This window comes from Falco cherrug, chromosome 7 (genome assembly GCF_023634085.1).
Source record: "Falco cherrug isolate bFalChe1 chromosome 7, bFalChe1.pri, whole genome shotgun sequence".
In the NCBI taxonomy this organism is placed as follows: Eukaryota; Metazoa; Chordata; class Aves; order Falconiformes; family Falconidae; genus Falco; species Falco cherrug.
Genome location: NC_073703.1, coordinates 3,072,006 through 3,093,141, shown reverse-complemented (window position 1 = coordinate 3,093,141; position 21,136 = coordinate 3,072,006). Strand labels below are relative to the sequence as shown.

The window sequence follows — 21,136 nt, the reverse complement described above, 5'->3', positions numbered from 1 at the left end:
TCTGTCTCTGATGCCGACGGGCGCAGCAGGGTGTGCACGTGCCAGAGCTTGCAGGTGCCCGGGACAGCGGCCCTGCCTGTGCCCCAGCGTCCTGAAGGAGGAACCATGGCAGAAGCCACAACCAAAGTGTGTGCGCAGGCACGGGGCTTTGCTCAGGAAGGCCAGATACCTCTATTTTTTTTTTTTTTTTTTTTTACTTCCACAGAAGAACTGGTCATACTGGGCAAAAGGTCCTGGCTTCCCAGGTTCCAGGGTGGTTTGTGGTAGAGTGAAGATGCCAGGGTGACGTGTTTGGCTCCTTTCACTTGGTCCTCACCTTCTCGTCACTTCCCAGTGTGTTTTGGGTACGGTATCCTCCTCCTCATGCTGATAATCCCTGGCTGCCAGCGTGGGTACTTAAGAAAGGTCATGTTTACTTGCACTTGAGATGCAGCAGCCGTACAGCTGCCTGGAGCGCAGCGCTGTGCTGGGAGGAGGCCCCTTCTGCAGGGCTGCTCCGGTGCGGCTGTGCGCCGAGGTCTGGGAGAAGCTGGGAGAAGGGCCCGCTTCGTGCTTGCGTTGGTGTCGGGGACCTGGAGGAACAGGAAGGTCCCTCCGTTCCTGGAGGGAAGGCACTAGGTCCCGCTTGTGCCCCAGGCAATGCCCGCGCCCCAGTCCCGCCGTCGCAGGGTCGGTAGCGCGAGGCACCTGCCGCCAGCCCAGCAGCAGCATCGCTGCCACACACGGGGGCTGTGTCTGCTGCCGGGATTTGCCTGGTTTTGTCATGGAGCGGAGGCTGTGGCCCAGCTGGGCAGGGGGGTTGCCCTGCTGGACCCAGCATTGCCCACTGCCAGCTGTCATTGTGGAGAGGAGCACAAGCGATGGCCCAAGATTGTGGGGTGAGGGCCTGGTTCTCAGGTGCCCTTCATTTTAAAAGAGCTGCTTAATAGCTGCCGCTGTTGATAAGTTTGTGGTCTTTCATGATGCTCTAACGCTTCCAAATGAACACCTGCAGAGTGGGCTGTGAAATGTGAGCACTGACCATCTGCTCTTACGCAGTGCCTTTACCCTGTTTTTCTTGGCTTAGTGGCAGCAGTGAATAATGACAAAGCCCTTTCCGAAGAAGAGAAGGTGGTGTGGGGAAGTGCTGTGAGACACAAAGGAGGAAAAAAAAGGACAGTTGCACAATTTCTGGATACAATGGCAGGAGCCGATGTTTTTGCCTTAATCCTGCCCAAGCCTGTTCTGGCTCCTCAGATCTGTGCTGGTGTGGAAGCCGCTTGCAAATGCCTTTGGGCTGCATAAGCAGCAACAGGCACAAGCGGCTGCTGCGTGGCCCTGTGGCGGGCTGGGTGTAGCCACAAGCTTTGCCTGCAGTCGCTGGGATGGACTTGTCAGATCCCTGGCAGACGCAGCTAAGCAAAACTTTTTTCCCCGAATTGTTGTGACCGTGTGCAATGGGAAAGCCGTACAGAGAAACGGGTCGGGGTCGTGTGGCAGAAGAGGAGGGAACGCCAGCTGTCCGCACCGAGGAGCCGGTGTACAGCGATGCCTCGTGTAGACTGCAGTGTGACAGGTCCCCGTCACGGCACGTGCGAGCAAAGTCCTTGGAGAACCTGTCGGGCTGTACGGCGTATGCAGGCGCTGGGCATCGGCGTGGCAGGTCCGGGCAGCCCCAGCTGCTGAAAGGAGACCGACCTCGGCGTTGCTGCTGCTGCCTCGGAGGCATCTCTGGCGCAGCCGTTTGCAGACACTGAAAGAGCGGGTTAAGGGAGGGCGGTGGCAGCGCCGTGCTGGGACCTGGTTTTGCTGATCTGCTCTGGTTTCTCAGAGCCATGCCACTTCCCCACAGATTACTAACCCTTATCTCCCCGAGTCCTCTGCAGAAGTGATGGACCCGGGGGGTTTCTGTGTGAAAGGCCCGTTCCCCCCGCCCCTGTGCTCCAGGTCTGTTGGCTCCTGTGCCGCCCAGCTGATGCCTGCTCTGTTTGCTGGCCACAGGGGAGCAGCAGGCCCGGGAGCCTGAGGGATTGCCGCTTGCCTTGTTTTTGTTGAGAGAAGTCCGATTTGTCGCTGACCTGTAGTGCTGCCAAAGCCAAGGCTTGCCTTGGAGGTCTGGGCTGATCCAGTTCCTCCTTGCAGATACCTGCCCGTGGATCAGCCGTGATGCTTCTATCCAGGTCTCATGGGCACTTGAAAGCTTCCCAGACTCAGTGTACTCCTGCGCTTTGCTGGAGGAGCATTGCTGCCTCGGGACACAGCTACCTGGCTTACACCACTTCCCTGCACGCCGCCACGTGTGTGCTCTGCTGTGGTAACCTGATTTTGCCTCCCTTCTCCTGCAGAACAGCCTGTAGTAGGTGTGTTCACCACAGCCTGTGTGGTGTATCTCAACAGCTGGCCAGGGAGCTCTGCTCTGCAGGATGGTGCTGAGTAGGTCCTCAGACCCCCAGCACTGTACCCCTATGGGAAATGCACGCGTGGTCCCAGCCTCTCAGTCGGCAGGAGCACGGCCGTGTCTCTGTGCTTGCTTAGCTGCGAAGCAGCTGTGGAAATAGCTCCTGGTTTATGGTGGTGGTTTGCGGTTGCCCCCCCGCCAGCAGCAGCGCCGGGAGCTGCCCCGAGCTCTCGTCCCGTGCTGCTCAGGCTGTGGGACGCTCCGTGGCCGCGGTGGGGAGAGGCGTAGCCCTGTACCTGCTTGCCTTTTCCCTTGCGTTCCGCTGCGCCACGGTGTTGCCTCCCGAGGGCGGCCGGGCAGGAGCGGAGCCGAGCGGGCAGCAGCCTCGCCTGGCAGCTCTCCCGCAGGGGCAGGGCAGAGGGCCGCTCTGCCGCCCCTCTGCCAAGTAGCTACGAGAGCCGAAATAACGGGACTCTCCTTCGCAGCTCGGCAGAGGCGCGGCGGGGCCCACCGCCGCGCTGGGAGCGGGCACCACGTGCTGGCCAAGCCGCGCGCCAGGGCCCTGCTGGAAGTGCCACCGCCTGGCTGGGGGCAGCGGGCGCCCGGCCGAGCACCGGAGATGCTTCCAGCCCCGGGAGCGCCAGCAGAGCTGGTCGGAGCCGCCGTTCCCAAGAAGCGCGGGGACGGGCAGAGGGCCGCCCCGGAGAGCGGTTCAGGAGCCACGAAGAGCTGCAGCGTCAGCAGGACAGGCCGTGCTGGGCTCCATCCCGGGGCATCCAGGGCTGCGTCCCCACCAGGGCTCGAAATGTCATCTGGAGCAGAGGCAGCTGGCACGGTGCATCGCCCTGCTGGGGCCGGGGGGAGGGGTGGGTGTCCCGGGTGGGCTCACGGCCCCTGCAGTGCCTGTCCCTTCCCTGGGGCCGCAGGAAGGGGGGGAATTGGTGGTGGGGAAGCCGGGGCTCACCTGAAGCCATGGCTGGGAGGCAGCTGGCCGGTGCCGGAGGGACGGGATGGCAGCCGCGCCTGGGCCCCCTGCCTGTGTGGACTCACTCAAAGAACAGTTTGAAACCGTTGGAAGTGTTCTTGTTCGCAATTAATGTGGCTTTATTATTAATGTGTTGGGCTCCTCTCTTGACAGCAGTTAGTTACAGAGTGTTTCACATGGAAATGGGCAAAAGGACAGAATTCAAGGAACTAAATTTGAATAGAAACATGATGCTGAAGAAAAGAATCAGGGCTCTGGTCTTAAAACATTTAGCATAGAAGAAGCTAGGAGCACAAGTTGCCATTTCAATACAGTTAAGACGTTCACTTTTTTAATTATAGGTTTAAAATAGTATTTTGTACCTATTACATACAGGAAGATTACGCGTTGTTGCCCACATGCAGAAACAAGCAAAAGCAGAGTTTAACTGTTTCTCTCTATAGTGTTGTGTTACCTCTGGCTCCGGCTGGGTTCGGCTGGCTCCTGCAGGCTAAGCAGGGTCAGAATCTTTACAAATTGGCATTTTTACAAGTCTTTTTTGCCCATAGTTTTTAAGACGGGGGTGGTGGAGGGGAGGGAGGGGGCGAGGACGAGGGGAGGAAGACCAGGAGGGAGAGAAGCTGAAGGCAGAACAGACTGCCACAAAAGGCTTTAAAAAAAATAATAAATAAGTAAAACTGTGGAGCCTTGAGGACAGGGAAGCGAACTGGTGTGGGATAAAGCTGTCCAGGCAGCATTGCTGCGGAGTGCAGGAGCACAGCGCGTGGAGGGCAGGTGTTTGTCCTGGAACACGTGCCAACGGCCGCGCTCCTGCCTGGAGGACGCAGGCACCTTGCAAAGCTTCACTATTACTGCTGTTTAGTCGGAATTGCTTCAAGTTTAAAATTGAGAAAACATTCATGTGTGGGTCTATCTAAAGTTAGTGCATTAGCTTTTACACCTAGCCACGCTTAGGGATCCAGGGAGCCAGTCAATGAGGGTCACGTTTGTTCCTCTGTAGCATCTGGCATCCTGCGCCTGCGTGGCTGGCAGCCAGCCCCGTTGGCAGGCGAGCCAGGCTCTCCCCCAAGCACCGAAGGCAGCCCCCCCCCCCCCCCCAGCAGTGTCCAGGGGAAGCAGGAGCATGGTACTACCTGCAGTTGCTTGCCATAACCAACATTCATGGACGCTGACCCCATCGGGTTACAGAGAATGACATTTATTCTGGCAGACGCACCGTGATTCCATGGTTAAAATGCATACAGCACAGGGCAGGGATTTGCTAAATCCCCCGTAAGCTCACATGCTCCTAACAAGGGCTGTGTAAAAGGGCCGGCTGCTCCTAGGGGAGGGGCTGCGAGCCTCGGGCTTTGTCCTGCAGCTGCTGGGTGTTAGTCACAGCCTCGCAGGTGGCAAGCGGAGAGACCCCTTTCACTGCCAGCATGTTCTCTACCGTCTTTTTAGGTTGTTGTCATAATTTAAATTGCAGCATCTAAGTATTTGTACCGAGAAACCTCTCTACTGACACTAAGAGCACGTGGTGTCCATGTTAACATGTATAAATTAAACTACTAAGTCCACACAAAATGCAGCTTAACATCAAAAAATAAATATATAAATTAAATGCAAAATAAACCCTTTCCCTAGAAACTCCATTTTAGTCCTAGGAGCAGGTTTCTAAGCAGCACGTTCTTTATGTCAGCTGCCAGAAAACTAGCGCTGGGACTGGAGCGTCCCAGGCAAGCACAACGCAGGCTCCCAGGGTGCTTGTTAGGGAGTCGGACCTCGGCACGGGGCCAGGCGCAGCGGGTGACACAGCAGGTGGAAATACCCCCGAGCTGTATGTCAAGCCTTGCAGCATCGCTTTCCATCTCGCCTCGCCTTCCCCAGAGCACACCCTGCTGCCACTCCGTCTTACGGGAGGAGAAGAGCTAGCTTTGTGCTGAGACGCTCTGCAGCACTCAGTGCAGCTTAGGCTCTCGAGTGCTGCAGGCTCGGTGCAGCCGCGTGCTACCACCCCTGGAGCTGCTCTGCCGGCAGGACGGCCAGCCCCACGCCTGCAAAGGTGTTTGCGTGCCGAGGTGGCTCTGCGCGACAGTTCTGCAGCAATGGGGCACTCACGGCGTAGAGCTACGCTTCTGCCGGGTGGCCAGAGTCACCCACCCTGGGCACTACCGCGGGGCTGTGGGCCGCACAGCGAGCACAGCGCGGGTCGGGCAGCACCCCGTCTGCGCTGGCCACCAGAGTCTGCCTGTCCCCGCCACGGCTGTGGGGCAACTAAGAGCAACTGCGCTTACTAAACTGCTTTCCCCGAGTGTTCTTGGGAGGGGGTTCTCTTCCGTCACACCACAGGTTCTATTCCCTGTGTCCTGGACACTTAGGGGGACAACAAAAAGCTTGAACACAGCTAAGAGGCTGGGCCCGCCGGCACACAGGCGGCGAGGAAACTGCTGCTGCCTGCAGAGCGGGCACACTCCAGGACGGCGTGCGGGCTCCTCTGCTGCCTCACCGCAGCCCTCCGGAAAGCCTTTGGTTATGAGGACAGGGAGGTTTCTCGTACATCTTAGGCCGACAGTGGCCAGGGTCGTTGCAGCCCTTCTGCGTCAGAGAGGGCTGTAATTGTGCGTTTGGACACTCCTGTGTGCCTGCTCAGGCAGCGGCCCCTCCGTGCCTCCTGCGGTCACGCTGCTCTTGCGCAGGAGTAGGTTGGCCGCTCTGTGTGCAAAGCTCAAGTTAGCAGGTTAGGAATGTGCTCTTTGTAGCAAAGAAGAACAGGCTGAACCCTCCCCTCCCATCGCTGCCCCACACAAACGTGTCCTTCAGCCCAGCTCCTTGAGCACTGCGAGCAGGTGTTGCAGGATGCCGCAACCAAACGCCTTGGACAGAAACCTGCAGAGCTGGCAGAGGGTGGTCCTGCCTAGCTGGAGTAAGGTCCCCTTGCTCAGACCACCACCTGTGTGTTCAGGATGGGAGATGGAAGAATGACCTTCGCTGTCATGATGCAGTTGGAGGGTTTCACCTTCCCTCATCTTCTAGGTGCATTTTCTTTGCAAATTAGTTTCCTTGTCTGCCCCCCCTGCCCCCCATGCACTGTCTACATGCAGCAGCAGCACTGCAGCCCTCACCAGAAAGATGAGGTTCATGGTGCTACACGTTAAATGGCAAGGCAGCCAGGAAGAGAGTAGAACAAGCTCTCACAGCAGCAAGGCAGCCAAGATAGTCTACAGAAACTGTACAGGCAGCAGAATAAAGCAGGGAAAGTGAAAGTGCCCCTGGCCTGCAACTGCTCTTGCACAAACTCTTAGCTCAGTCCAGAATATTACAGAGCCCTGCACTTCTTTCTCATGGCATCCAGTGCTGAGCTAGATGGATACCCGATTGCCTGACAAATGGGAACCATGTAGAGGACTAAACCAGAGAAGAACTGGACTGTGATTAGATGGTGTCTCTGATGTTGCTTCGGTGATTGGAGAGTCAATGGATGAACGCAAAGTGTGGGAGATTTAGAATTCGATCTTACAGGCTGGAAAAGATTCATCCTGCATCACAACAGTGCTGCTGCTTGCCAGTACCATGATGTTTAGCTCCTGCTGTTTCTCATGGGTCTGTTGGTACCATTCTCGTGTCACCTCAGTATCATGTGTTGGGATCAATGTCACCTGGGAAAAGAAAGCAGCAGGGATGATTGTCTGAGAACAACTGCAGTGACAAACAATGCCCATAGGAGCTGAGGCTAAAATTTCCAATTAATTTTGGAACACTGTACCCTTGGTACTGCTTGTTCCATTTAATGTCTTTCAGATGTCAGGTCCTCTAAGGCAGAGCTAGTGCTTTATTTTATGCAGTGCCAGCACAATGGTGCTCTGAGCTGCCTGCAAACTGGCAGTACCAACACCGTAGTGATGAAAATGGCTGCGGTGCAGGGGACAGCATCGCTCTGTGGAGCTCCAGAGACAGCCTTAGAAAGATCCCTCAGTGTGAACGTGAACAATGCTGAGAGTGTCACTGTCAATGGCCCGACATTAGACTTTGTGTGCCTTTTCACCCAACGTGCAACTTGGGGACCTTGAAATCTGAGGCCGCTTCATCTGAAAGAACATTCACACTGTCCTGTACCTGTCTGCAGAGAGAGCGCCCACCTGGGATGTCCTGCAAACCTGACTAAGGAAGAGCTATGTGTAAGAACACTCTGGTTTAAAAGCACTAATAAAAAGTTGCTATCAGAAAGATCATCAGCAAGCAGGCATAGCAACACATGCCCCTGGGTGTGGGACACTGATGAAAATTCAGTCTGCGATGGTGCTTGTTTTCACGTGAGGATAGGCTTGTCCTGTAGCAGATAAGTAGGACTGTATGATCTCTGAATGCTTCCTCCCCTCAGAAGGATGTGAAAAGACAGAGCTGCTTCCACTCGCACTATTTTGGAGGCCTCCTCCTCCTCCTGGACACAAACTCTTCTAAGACTGCAGAGCAGGGCATGCCCAGTGCCATTTGCCTCCTCTTGGTGTGCTCCCTCTGGCTATGGTGTGATACACCTTCTCCCCAGCACCTGTGACACAAGCAGCATCACACACGCTCCCGGGCATTTCCATGACCTACCTGCAGGTTCTCCCCCCACTGAGACTTCCCCTCCAGGAGCGCATCCAACACCGCACGGCTCGGTTCTCCGTTGGCTGCATCATTCCCACTCACAACATAATACGATGCTCGAACCCGCTTGAAGAACTCCGGATCTGTGTTCTTGCCGCTGCAGTGGTTGGGGATGTAAGCCAAGTCCACATAGACAGGTGGACCCATAGGCACAGGCAAACTGCTCTTAGGACTATTGGAAGCTTTGGAAAAAAGAGAAGAGAGGCTATCAAAACGCTTTTGGAAAGAACAAACACTCAAATTAACGCTGAAGGACTTGAATTCCAGAAAGGTTTTTCTCTGCAGCTGCAGCAACAAAGCGACCTGGGTGTATTTCTGGGCCAGTGCTGTCACAGCTCTGGGGAGGGAAAGGGAGTTCTGCCCTTCTTTGGGGAGGGACTGGAAGGCCTTAGGCTCGGAAGCTTTTCCTGGGGAAGGGAATCAAAAATCTCCATTATTAGCTTTTCCAGAGCTGTCGCTGCAATCAGTATTTAGTCCTAATTTTTGTTGTTTAATAACCTACATTTACTGAAGAAACCCGTTCTGATGGCCTTTATATGGTATCCTCGGGTACTACAGTATTCCTTCTGGAAGCTCCACCCTGGCTTTCTGCCATCCCTGCGAATCACTGCTCTTCCAAGGACTCTTGCTCTTTCCTATCAACCTTTTGTACCTCTTTTCTTCAGTTGCTGCTGCTTATGTTTACAAGATGAGAGATGGTCAAACAAGAGCTGTTGTACTCCACAGTATATATGCATATATATACACACACAGAGCCCATAGGACTGTCCCTTCACAACCTCCTCCTCTCTGTGGAATCACAGAGACCTCTCGCCTTGATCTTTTGTTTTCCTCCTGGCTTTGATCTTTTGAAGTGCTTTGTGAGACAATCTCTCTACCTTATCACTGCTTATAACTTTTTATGACTGACTGGGAAGTCCTGTTCTCTGTTCTGCTACATTCAACTCAGTGCTTTTTCGCTGTGTTGGACCTAAAGAGAAAACGCATGCTTAAGGAAGAATTTCTTACCAGGGTTTGTTTTGATGCCGTTAACAAGGCTCTTGCCAGGGTTGCTGTGACTACTCCGGGATAACTCATCCTCTGTGTGAGGAGGCTGCACCAGTGTGTTACGTGGTTTGGGCTTCTCTCCTCCATCTCTTTCTTTTTTGGCAGTGACAGATTTTGAAGATTTGTCCGATGGCTGTTTCACAGGAGTGGGTGATCGTTTCCCTTTTGCATCTAATTTCCGGGCAGGTGAGGAAGATTTGGGTTTGCTCAAAGGCTTCCTCACACCTTTGTTCTTTTCTTTTATGTCTTTCTTGGAAATTTTATCAGTTCTGCTCATGCTTTGCTCATTTACCAACATATCAGGGTCCACCATGCAAACATCAGGGTGAGGAGGATGGGGATGGGGATCTACCATTGGAACGGGCTGAGGATCATGGCTGGACCTTGAGCTGGCATGGTGGGCATTCCCAACAGCTTTGTCCACTGGGAGGAAATCGGCATCTTCATCCGAGTCCATGTTGGCATCTGCTGTGATGGACGGACATTCTTCTGTCTCAGGCGGGACATCTGAGTCTGACTGGGAGGTTCCAGAATCACTCACTGATGTTGGAGGGGTTTCCTCCACTGTGGCACTTTGCATGGGGCTACTACCAGTGTGGGGTGGTCTTCCCTGCACTGAAGGATGCCCGTCCTCCTGTGAGAGGTCACTATCTTCAGAGAGCTCATGAGGGCTCGGGTTGATGAATGAGGGAGAGAGCTCTCCCTTCCTCTGCTTGTATTCACATGAGGAAAATTTATGTCCACAATCAAAACTGCCTCCTAAATGTGGCTCCATCTCATGGGAAGCATCTCCATGGTCCTCTGTTTTTCCACCCCTCTGCACATCTGGGAAAAAGGGCTGGAAACTGTGTTCAGGGGACACCAGAGAGGAAGGACGGCTCTGCCTCTCTGTGTCCTCTTTGCCTGTGCATGGAGAAAAACTGCTGTCAGAACGAGGACATGGTTTTTCATCTTTTGCCTCTGCTGCACGGTATGTACTTTGGAAAGCTTGCAGACTGGTGCTCACCTCCGTTGGACCATTGGCTGTGGTCTCATCTTCATGCTGCTGATGAGGAAATGATGTCAACACATCAGGGAGAGGCGTCAGTGTCATTAGCTGTTCTGCAAATGGTGCCTTCTGCTCTGGACTGCTTACACAGGGCTGCCGTTGTTTCTCTGCAGAGAATGGTGTGGGCTGCGAGCTCTGGCACTCCTTTCTGCACGGCGAAATGCTGTCCCTCATGCCACTTGCGAATGGAGAACCATGCTCTTCAGCAAACACAGAGTCTTTGGTTTCAGCTGTATGTGTTTTCACAACATTATCTGCAACCTGTGGAGGCACGTCCCAAAGACTCCTGGAACCTGGTTCTGCTCCTGCACCCGTGTATGTGGAAAGCATATGGGAGTAGAAACTTTCTGCTGTAGTCGGTATCACAGGAGTGGTTGCTTCAGACGAAGGTTCCTCTGACAGGCTGGAAGAGTCATCTTTCAGCTGCTGTTGGGGCACAGACTCTCTTTCCACAGCTTTGGAGAACAACTTATCTTCTTCGTATGGACTCAGTGGTGAGAATTTAGTGAAAGATGAGTCAAGGCTGCTGATTTTCTCAGAAACCTCCAAGTACTCATCTTTCTTTCCCTGGTCTGAAAGCAAAGCACAAGGAGTCTTTAGAGGAAGAGAGATATCCCCTAAACGGCTTGCAGAGGTTTGCTCGTGTCTGAACACACTGGGTGTTTCTCTCTTTTCTAGGAAGGAGTATTCAAACCCAGAAGAGCTATCCACCCCTCTGCCCTCTACTGTTGGGTCCTTTTTGTATGCCTCATTCTGTTTTTCAGAAGCAGACTTCAAGCACATGGCTTGCTCTTGGCGCTCTGAGACCACCGCTGCACTTGGGTAATCTGTTACGCAGAAATGTGATTCCTTTGTGGATTTTTCAGCAGCCTCTCTCTTTTGTGAAGAATCGTGTCTTAAATGGCATGTTTCTGAAGCCTGGTCACCTCTGCCTGCGTCTGGCAGGTCACTGTAACCAGCACTGTATGTCCCCACAAGAGCGGCTGACGCAGTCTCCCTTGCGTACTCCTCTTTCCAGCCCAGGTCGGAGGGTGAAGAGGCAGTAGAAGTGGGTGAAATGGAGTCCTGATGCTTGCTGTGCAGAGGGGCTTCCAATACGTGAAACTTGTCCATCGCTGAGATGTGTGCGTAGACAGTACCTGCAGCTTCAACGGGGCTGTGCAGTTTAGACTCTTTTTCAGATTTCTCCTTAGCGCCTTTTTCTAACTCTGAGTCACTCATGCTTTCTTCCCCCTGACCTGCTTTCTCATAGTAGGAATCTTTGGGACTTGGGCTTTCAGATTTCAGGGATGGGGAGCTCTGCTCCTGGCTAGACAAAATAATGTTCTTATCTGGACACGCAGCGTCAATATAGGCAGCTGATTTTTCTTGATAAAACGTGTCAGTCACGTCTGTGGGAGAGGCGAACGCTGTGCTTGCTGACGATGGGTGCAGTTCAGAGTCCAGCTCTTCTGGCAAGGCAGAAGACACCTTCAGTTTTTCCTGTCCTTCAGACATCTGAGCCTTATCTGTTTCAGACAAGGGCAAGTATCTCTCATGGATGTCTGTATAGTCAAAGGTCGAATCTGCTTTATCTTTAGGGGATGCTGGAGATGACAACTCCTTCTCAGCAGAGGTATAAAGGCAGGACTCTTCTTCCTTTGCGGAGACGTGAAAACTTTGACCTTTTTGAGACATCAGCGCTGTTGGTGATACCTTGTCAGTGTGACCTGGGCTGTCTGCACCCTTGGGTGTGAAGGAGGAGGGTCCAACTCCAGACACAATTATCTTCTCATAGATGTCAGCGTACTTGAAGCTTCTTTCATCGGGGTAGGGAGTTGGTTCTCTTTCTTCTTGCTCCTGTCTTGTAGCACTGTCATCACCTCTGGCTCTGCAGAACCCCTCCTCATAGGAATAAGGCTCCGGGGAGCTGCTGGAATAGGTCTCCGGAGGATATGCCACTTGGCCGGCAGAATCCACAGCCTCGGCATGGCCCATGGCAGCGCTGCTTTTTTGACAAGGGCCCGGGCCCAGAGGGGAGTGTGCACGCTGCCCTGACACGGCAGCACTTTCTTCTGGGGACGCTGCTATATATTCATATTCTGCTGGTCTTGTAGATTGCAACAGAGCAGATGCTGCTGCCGTCTGCTCTTTTCTTCCTGCAGAGTCATAAAGACCCTCAGTGGATTTGTAGTCATCCTCTTGCTTTCTATCTGACTTGTATTTACTGTCTATTTCCTGATACAGACCATTGATGTCTGATTTCTTCTCTGTGGTCTTTGATGGGACTTCCTCCTGTAAAAGTGGCTTGTGCTGATCTAATTTGTAAGGCCTTTCTGTTTCTGGTGAGGTGTCAATCTCCTTTTCCAGAGTAGTGGCCGTTACAGACAGGGGAGATGACATCAGTGCTTGGTCTAGTGACTTTGCGTAGATATCTAGGACAGCTTTCTCCTCATCACCTAAGAAGGAGTAATCTTTAGATGTCAACAACAATTCTTGCCTTTCTTTGTTTCCAGTTAATGCTTTGGCCTGATTTTCCTCACCAGAGACACATTGAGAAGACAGAGAGGAACTTTCCATTTCGGTTCTTTCTGGGAGAGTGATGCCAGCAGGAATTACTTCCACTTTCTTTGTTTCTGATATAGGTTTGGCACTCTTCTGTGTATCGTCTTTGTAACCACATGATTCCATCTTTAAACATTCTGCGTCCGCTTGCAGTAGCACAGGTTTGTCTTCAGCCTGATGGAGACCCTCACCCTTCTCACCAGGTGACTGCCCTTCTCTTCCAGTCTCTCTTCCTTCCTGAAGATACCCGTACGCAGAGCCCCACGCTTCATCTTCTGCTCTTCTCCAGGTGAGGCTGCCAGGCACTGCAGGAGACAGGATCTCCTCCTCTCCCATCCTGGGAAGGGATTTTGTTTCATATTCTGGCACCTCATCCAAGAACGTGCTCTCTCTCTCTTTATCATACCTCTGCCGCCTTCCCTGAACAGGGATCTCCTCCACCTCTTCTGGAAACCATACTTTCTTCTCGTAACTTAAATCCTTCATGTAAAAGTCTTCCATTTCCGGAGATTTTTCTTCCTGGGCTTCCTTGTACCTGCAAGATTTTATACCTTCAGCAGAAATGGGTGAAGGTGTTTTACCCTCAGTTGGGCTAGATCCTGTGAAGTGTAAGCCCTTCGCATCTGGAGATACTTGCTGGGCGTCCAAGCCTGCAGTCCTTCCCGTAAAAGGGCCCTTTTCTGATGCAGAAAATAGACTGCTGTCATCGGGAGACATTTCTTCAATTGAAGTATCTCTGGGTGATGTGTCTTTAACTGAGCTACTTTCTGGGCAAGGAAAAGATTTTGACACTTCTGTTGCGAGTTCTTTGGCAGAAATTTTCAGTGATTTTTCATACATAGCTGGGCTCTGCTCTGTGAAATCCATGGATTTCACAGCTTCTGAAGGGAACTTGTCAGTAAAGTCAGGCATAGCTTTTTCTTTTACAGGTATCTCTTCTGTGAAACTAAGAGACTTGATGTCTTCTGGAGAAGTCCCTTTAACAAAAAGGTCTGAAGAGATTTCCTTGCTGGGACTCTCAGTGAGAGAAATGGATTTGGTCTCTTCTGGAGAAATGTCTTTAAGGGAAACATGAGATGATTTTTCTTCTTCTGGGGTGTCTCCTGTGAAATACAGCAGTTTTCCTTCTTCAGTAGCCACTCCCTTAATGGAAATATCCGAGGATTTTTCTTTACTTTCTTCTGTAAAAGACAGTGATTTGGCATCATCTGGTGAAGGTTGTGAGGATTTGTCACTTTCAGATCTGCTTTGGCTTGTGAACTGTGGAGGACTCACTTTTCCTGGCGACGTTTCTGTGGTAGAGAATGGCTCAAAGGACAAGTGCTTTGAAAATCCCATTAAACTTTCTGTCATGGTTTTAGTTCCTTGCTCTTTTTCTGGCTCCAGAAACTTATCTGTGCTGGGATGGGGCAGCTCGGGACGCTCCTCCTCCTCCCCTATCACCACTGTGTCCTGCTTGTGGTAGGAGAGCCAGGGCAGCTCCTCCTTCCCCACTGGTTCTTCCTGCACCTCCTCCCTGGGACACACTGGAACGTCACTGGTCAAGTCCAGCTGGTGCTGTACAGATCCAGGCACTTCTTTTTCATGTCTGTATTTAGCTGCAGATACCTCGTCTTCTCTGAGAGGTTCACCCTTGGCTCCCTTCACCGCAAGAGAAGCTTGGCCTTCCAATTTCTTGGCAGCAGCATCTGTTTGTTTTTCAAACAGATCTGAATCTACCGTTTCTAGTTTTTCCTCCACTGGAGACTGGTGGAAGGGTGTGTGTCCTGCACTGGTGGGGCCAGATGGGGTAGGAGAGGCCATTTTGACTGTACTGTCATCAGGACTCATGCATCGTTCTTCAGCCTCTCCAGAGTCAACCTGGGAAAATGGTGTTTCTTCAGTGGATAATGGCAGACCAGAAGTTTGCATCCCTTCCGTGGGAACGCCGATTAACACGTTATCGGGACATTCTTGATGAGCAAACATGGGGGCACTGTAATGCCCTCTGAGTTTCCCAGGCATTTCAATATTTGGAGTCTCGTCTTCTTCTTCCTCTTCCTCTTCTGCCTCTTCATGAAGATCCTTTTTTTGAGCTTCCAGTTTTCTCTCTCCTTCTGCTAATGCATGGAAATCTTCAGGGGGTGGAGATTTAAAATATTTGTCTTCCTCCAAGGATGATGTGGGAGAGATTGTGCCAGCGGAGGGAACGTAGTCGAGACCTTGGGTTGCTTCAGTCCGAGAAGAGGGCATGCTGTTTACTGTGTCTAGAAGTAGAGAGCTTTTCCCAGTCTCTTCTGTTTGGGGTGCTGTTATAGATGCAACGGACTGATCTTCTGCTACTGAAGTTGCAAAAGACGAAAGCTTATCACATTCTGTAATGGAGGTAGCAGAGGATATATGCTCCTCCTCGGCTAGAGGTGCTGCCACAATGTTTGTAGGATAAGCCAGGATTTCAGACTCCTGGCCAGCATAGCCCTTGGCTGAAAGGTCGGCAGCAGGCATGGCCTGTATTCCATGTATTGCTTCAAAAGAGCCTGGGTGATCAGGAACAGAAATGTCATAGGCACTGACATCATACTTCAAGTGTGGGATCCTCTCTTCCTGTTCATCATGTATTTCTTCATCAGAAATAGTCTGCTCTGTTTCTGAGTAGCCTGGGATAGTTTCATCTTGGATATATGAAACATGTTCTGCTGTTGCTCCTGGTGGGACTGGCAGACTGCTCAGATATGATTCTTCCTTTGTTACGTCCTTTCCAATTAACTTGTTTTTCTCACCCATGTCACTAAATTCTTTTTCCTTTTCTGTACTGGTAAATATTTTGTCCCTCCTCTCATCCTGATCATATAAGTCTCTATTCTTTTCCACCTTCTCCTCTGCCTTCATATGCTGTTCTTCCTTTTCTTCCAGTTCTGCCTTTTCTATCACATCTTCTCTCTTTTCCTTCTCACCCTCTTCCTGTGCCTCTGTCCCTGCAATATACTTTTCACCAGTCTTTGTTTCTGCTTCCCACTGTTTTCTGTCCAAAGAGATTTTCTCCTCTTCCTCCTTTTCTTCCTCTTTGAACACTGGTGACCGAGCACCCTTTTCTAAGAGGTCTATCTGTGATGGTACCTGTACTTTGTCTGGAAGGAGCTGAACTTCGTTGTCTTGCTCAGCTTTTCCCTCGCCGTATCTCATGTCATAATTTTCATCTACGGCTCTTCTTTCCTCCTCTGTTTTTTCAGCATGACCTGCTCTCAGTTCTAGCTGATGGACTGCCTTTTCCTCTGCTGGTGATTCTTTTTCTGTATCAGTAGTAGTTATCCCCTGTTCAGGAATATTTGTTTTCAAAATCTGATCTGCTTCAAGGCAACTCTGAACAATCATGTCAGCAGAGTCTTTTATCTCTGTTTCAGGTACTCTCACAACCTTATCACTAACCTCAATATCAGACATTTCTTGAGTCACCTGCAAGGCCCCTTTCTCCTCATGCTTCAGTTCCTCAAAGTCCTTTGTAAGATCTTCTGGCGAAGACAGGACTAACCTCTGTTCAGCTATGGAAGTCTCTCCTGGCTCCACCTGTACAGGTGCCTTCTCCATTGGTGAAGTCTTCAGGTCAGCAGGTACCTCCTTTTCAGGTTTGACTTTGATCTTCTCAGTTTTGAGTCTGCCTGGAACTTTTGCCTTGTATAATGTTTTTCTTACTTCTGGGGTAAATGGTTTTAAGTCTGGTTTAGAAATTTTTTTGGGCTCTGGTTTGGTTTCTTTCTTTTTATCCTCTTTCTTTGAATCTTTTTTTTCCTCTTTCTTTCCATCATCTTTTTTTAAGTCCTTTTTCTCTTTCTTAATCTCTTTCTTTTCTTTGTCTTTCTTCTCCTCTAGTTTGGATACTTTCTCTTTGAGGTGTTTTTTTCCAACCTTGTCTTTTGCCAATTTTCTTTTCTCAGCTTTGAGAGCATCACTTGTTTCTGTCTTTATCTTTTCATGTTTAACAGGTTTCTCAGGGATTTTCTCCGAGTGTTCTTTAACCTTTTTCTCAATTTTAGCATCCTTTACGACTTCTGGTTTTACCTCCTTAATCCCCTCCTCAACTGCCTCTTCTTTCTTAGCTTGCTTTGCCACAGATGGCTTGGGGGAAGATTTAAGACTCTCTTTACTGTCAGTTCTTTGTTTAATTTTGGTCTGCTTCAGCACAGGTGGAGGTATTCCAGATGTGATATCTTTCTGAGTAGCCACTGGGTACCTCAGAAAATCCAAGTGCTTGAGTTTCTCAAGACCTTCCAGTATCTTATTTTGAGGAGCATTTCCAGGAAACAAAACCCTGACAATTTTCTCTGTTGGGCTAGCTGGAAGCCACACCACTAGGGCTGTGATGGATGTGAGATAGGGAACAGAAATTTCACCTTCTTTCCCACTCGCGAGAATTATGCCAGTCTTTGCTTTACTATTACCAGCCCATTTCTGCATTAGAAACTGCATTTCTTTACTGTCCTTGACGGGATTCAGTATATACATGTCCAGCTTACCCACTCCCATTTTGTGGAAAAGGGTGATAGGTTCAATGGTACTGCTCACCACCCTGTAGAGAGGCTCTGATTTAATGCCTAGTCTGTTGAGATACTGCAGTGTCAGACAAGCTTCTTCGATGCTCCTCTTTACTTTCATGGATGATTCAGGCATCTTCAGTTTATCAGGAACATTAAAAAAAACCACCCCTAGCTCAGGGGAAATTAGGTTCTTCATCCAGTCACTGTAGTTGGTAGAGCCCTGGGATTGTTCCTCCTCTTGCTCAGCGACTTTCCTCTGCAGCAGCCCATTGATGCCAGGTAGGTTGTCCGCACCAATGTGGGTGAGCAGGATTGAGTCAATTCTATCCAGGTGCCTTACCAGCTTCCAGAAGCAGGATTTCCTGTCAGAGCCACCATCCACAAGGATGTTAAACCCATTGACAGCAAAGAGAGCAGAATCGCCTCTTCCCCCAGGGAATATGTAGCAGCAGGGTTTAGAAAGCTTCAGAAAGCCCCCTGACGTGGGTGGCTCCAGGAGATCAAACGGAGACGGCACGTCAACTGTCTCGGAGACATATTCTGCAAACTCAGACACCCCATCCATTTCTGGCAGAACTGGATCGGGATTCAGTTTCAGATTAATAATTTCTTGAAATCGAGGATGCCCAAGGTTGCTCCAGTCTCCTTCTCCCAAGCACGACACAGTAAGGGAGGCCTTGATATCTGAATCAATGTTGCTAAGAATCTGGGTGACCTAATGAGACAAGCACAGACAAATAAAGGTCAAACAGAGCTCTGAGACCAATTCAGCACTTAAAAAAAAAAAAAAAGCCAGTTAATGCAGAAATACTGAAATCACAGGGAGCACTTTACTGACAGGGAACACTGTGGGTAGATTAAACAGTCCAAAAGCCCACTGCAAATAGATGCACGGGGCCACATTCTGCTCTATTTTGAGACTCTTAATGTTGATGGGCTGTTATGCTTCCTGACTGTTGGGAGTGCACAGTGACAAGACCTCAGGAAAGAAAACGAAAGCAGGAACCGCCTTGTCCTCTTTCCTTACTTCTCCCTGTTTCACCTGGGATATCAGTCCCTGGCTCGGGCTCAAAAGTAGCAGTTTCTTTTTGATTTGTGAATTCTAACCCTCAGGTACCCTCTCCAGTGCTAAGCATCATCATCTGACCTTATCCTCACTCATCAGCTACCAAAAGATCACATAGCACTTTTGTGCAGTTTTAGTGCCACAGGACTTTATTTTTTTCAGATTTACTTTCTTTCCTGGGACCTATCTTGAAAGTTGTGACTCCATCTCCGATATACATACAGGTCTGGGGGACATACTACATGATTTATAGGTAGAACTAAGGTCAGTATAATTTCCCATGCTCCTTAGAGCTGTGCTGAACATATCCCAAGCAAAGAAGCATTAAACTTCCTAAGTCTGTGGAATGAGGTTAGTGCACTTCTTTGCACTAATTCTCTTGCTTAGACAGCCATTCGTTTTGAATAGTTCATGTCCAAATAAATGGGTACCAGAAATAAGTGAGAACAATCAGCCTAAAATAAATGAAGGTGGGCAGATTTGCTGATGTAATTACAGCAACCCTGCTATCAATTGTCTAAATTCAGTGCCTGCCACCTTGGAAAACTTAAGCCAGGGAGTTAAAGCACGATGCCCAAGACTATAGCATTAATTATTTACGCTGTGCAATTTTCTGGCTGGATTTCAAGCCCATCCCTCTGTGGATCTGCCACCTGAAGCAGTGGTGCAGGCTGCATTGCTCTGGTCACGCGCTCTGTGAACATGCTGGCTTACTGCTCACACCCACCTCTGGGTCTGAAAGTATCTCAGCAAACTTCTGGTATGTGAAGGTCCCCGTCTGCAGGATCAAGTCTCCTTCTTGGTCTGAGCTCTGACCACAGAAGATCAGTAGTTTGTGGGCTGATGAATCACACACCAGTGAGCGGACCTGTTACCATGAGACAGATCTGCAGTCAAAAAGCAAGTTATCTGGATTCCTCACGAGCACGCAGACACCCAATCAGCCAGGCAGGCAGTACTTAACACATTATTCACAAACAGCCAAAACGTTAAGTTTTCTACATACAAGAGAGTAGGTTACTGAAGAGGGAAGACACTGCTGCTGCCTGCCTGACACAGCTCCATGTCACATCATCACTCACATCGAGAAAGTAGGCTAATGCTAAGAGAAGATGTTTGGCATTACACTTCTGTGGAAGAGGCTGGCACATTTAGACTCTTATCCAAGTAGAGTGCTCAAGGTTCAGAAGCCCTCCACCTTGTTTGCTAGGAAACTCTACAAGCTCCCGAGAGATCCTTATAATCAGGTGATCCTAAGGCACTAACTCTTCCAAGGAAAGTTCATTCCTAAAGGGCTAGCACACAAGAAACAATACATTCTCTGTGTTTCTTTGTCTAGCAGTAAATTCTGCATATATCTTGTTGGCAAGACCAGGAACAGGACACCTGGCCACTTCACTACTCCTTGCAGTAGACTGGCAGCGATGTTCAAACTGTCCAGAAGGTGCAAAGTGTGGTGATCGTGACCGCTATGTCAAGCAAAGGCAGGAGAGCTGATGCGGAGAAAACCTGCGGGCATCTCGTGCTTACCTCAGACACGATGCTGTCCACATTGGGATTTACCAGGATCACTGTCTCCAGGGTGTCACTCCGGTGATGGAGGGTTCTTTGGCCTGAGGAGAGGTAGGGGATTAGACAGGATGGGAGAAGCTGGTGAGACAATATCTGCCTACCGATGTTTTAGCCTCAGAAATTCCACTTCAGCACTGGTTTGATTGCAAGGCTTCAACTTGCATTCTAGACCCAATTTAATACCTGAGTCTCATAGAACAAAGCAAACTCTTTTCAGTAACACGGAAAAAAAACCCTAGTTCTGGATCAGCACAATTTGCAACTCAACTCCAGCGTCTTCTGAAGTCCACAGTGCCAGGCATATCAAGCTGCCCGCTTGTGCCAGACAGCTGTGCCCCATAAACACTGGCACAGACCAGTTACCCCCTCCAGACAGAAGTGTCCTGTCTCATTGCAGCTACCATGGAGAGAGATTTTGGGTTGTCCAAGCCTTAGTCACCACAGGGCTTTGTGAGCCAGCTGGTGCGTGCCAACTTACCCTTCATTAGTGTGGTGCAGCAGTAATAATGAATCTCTCGTAGTTCTTAGTAATGTTTTCCCTTACAAGTGTTTTTCTTTAATCCAAATGGGCACTCCTAGAGGAAAAATGCTGCTATGGGAACCACCTAGGTGATAAAAGCGCTGGTTCTCCTGTCTCCCTCCTGTGAGAGTCACTCAGGCACTCAGACAGGGCTCTGCTCACTCTATGCATATTTAGACAAAAAAGGAAGAACCAAAGAAGAGCAAGCAAGAGCCTGGTAGTGCAAAAAAGCATTTTGTGTGCTTACCTTAGCACGAGCATTACATGGGTATTTAGCAAAATCCTGACATAATGCCTGGGTCCTACTAATTTATTAGAAAGATCAGTGGTGAGTGCCTGGCACCCTGAAAGGCGAGGCTAGAGCCATCGCTGTGTGCCCACGTCAGACGGCCCTGGGAAGCAGGATGAGGTACAGGACCTTCCTGCAGCTTTTCCCTTGACATTGCAGGCACCGCATAATTTTTTGGATTCTAGGCTTTGCAAATACCTACCTCTGGACATTACATCCACTCTGCAAGCCAGGCACGTAGAACTTAACTGTTAGAATGTATGATTTATAGGGTTTAAATCTTTCATAGGCTTTAACCCCTCATATAGACTGGAGGACCAGAGATATTCACTGAAAATTAACTTCTGTTTTTCCTCTTCCAGACAACTGCCGCTCTCTGACAATGTTGTTCTTTCCATCCTCCCTATTCCACAGCCTCCCACCCGCTCTCTTTCTAGGCAGGTATCAACCCTTCTGAAATAGCATGATCAAACCATTATTGCAAAGAGACACCAAAAGGACACAAAAAGAAAGGAGTCAGGGAAAGGCCAACGCTCAGTATAGCTTTA

General features: G+C 50.1%; 1 protein-coding gene across 2 annotated transcripts in view; it reads right to left on the bottom strand.

The window, feature by feature from the left end:
• Positions 1 to 3,457: 3,457 nt before the first annotated feature.
• Positions 3,458 to 21,136, bottom strand: part of MAP1A (microtubule associated protein 1A) — a 66,782-nt gene continuing 49,103 nt past the window's right edge. For both annotated transcript variants that reach the window (XM_055716761.1, XM_055716762.1), the window contains 5 exons: positions 19,738 to 19,820; positions 18,935 to 19,075; positions 9,000 to 17,856; positions 7,941 to 8,173; positions 3,458 to 7,000 (listed from right to left, as the gene is read on the bottom strand). In XM_055716761.1, the coding sequence (XP_055572736.1) occupies positions 6,845 to 7,000; positions 7,941 to 8,173; positions 9,000 to 17,856; positions 18,935 to 19,075; positions 19,738 to 19,820 (9,470 nt within the window). In that variant the 3' untranslated portion in view covers positions 3,458 to 6,844. The remainder of the gene's footprint in view (positions 7,001 to 7,940; positions 8,174 to 8,999; positions 17,857 to 18,934; positions 19,076 to 19,737; positions 19,821 to 21,136) is intronic.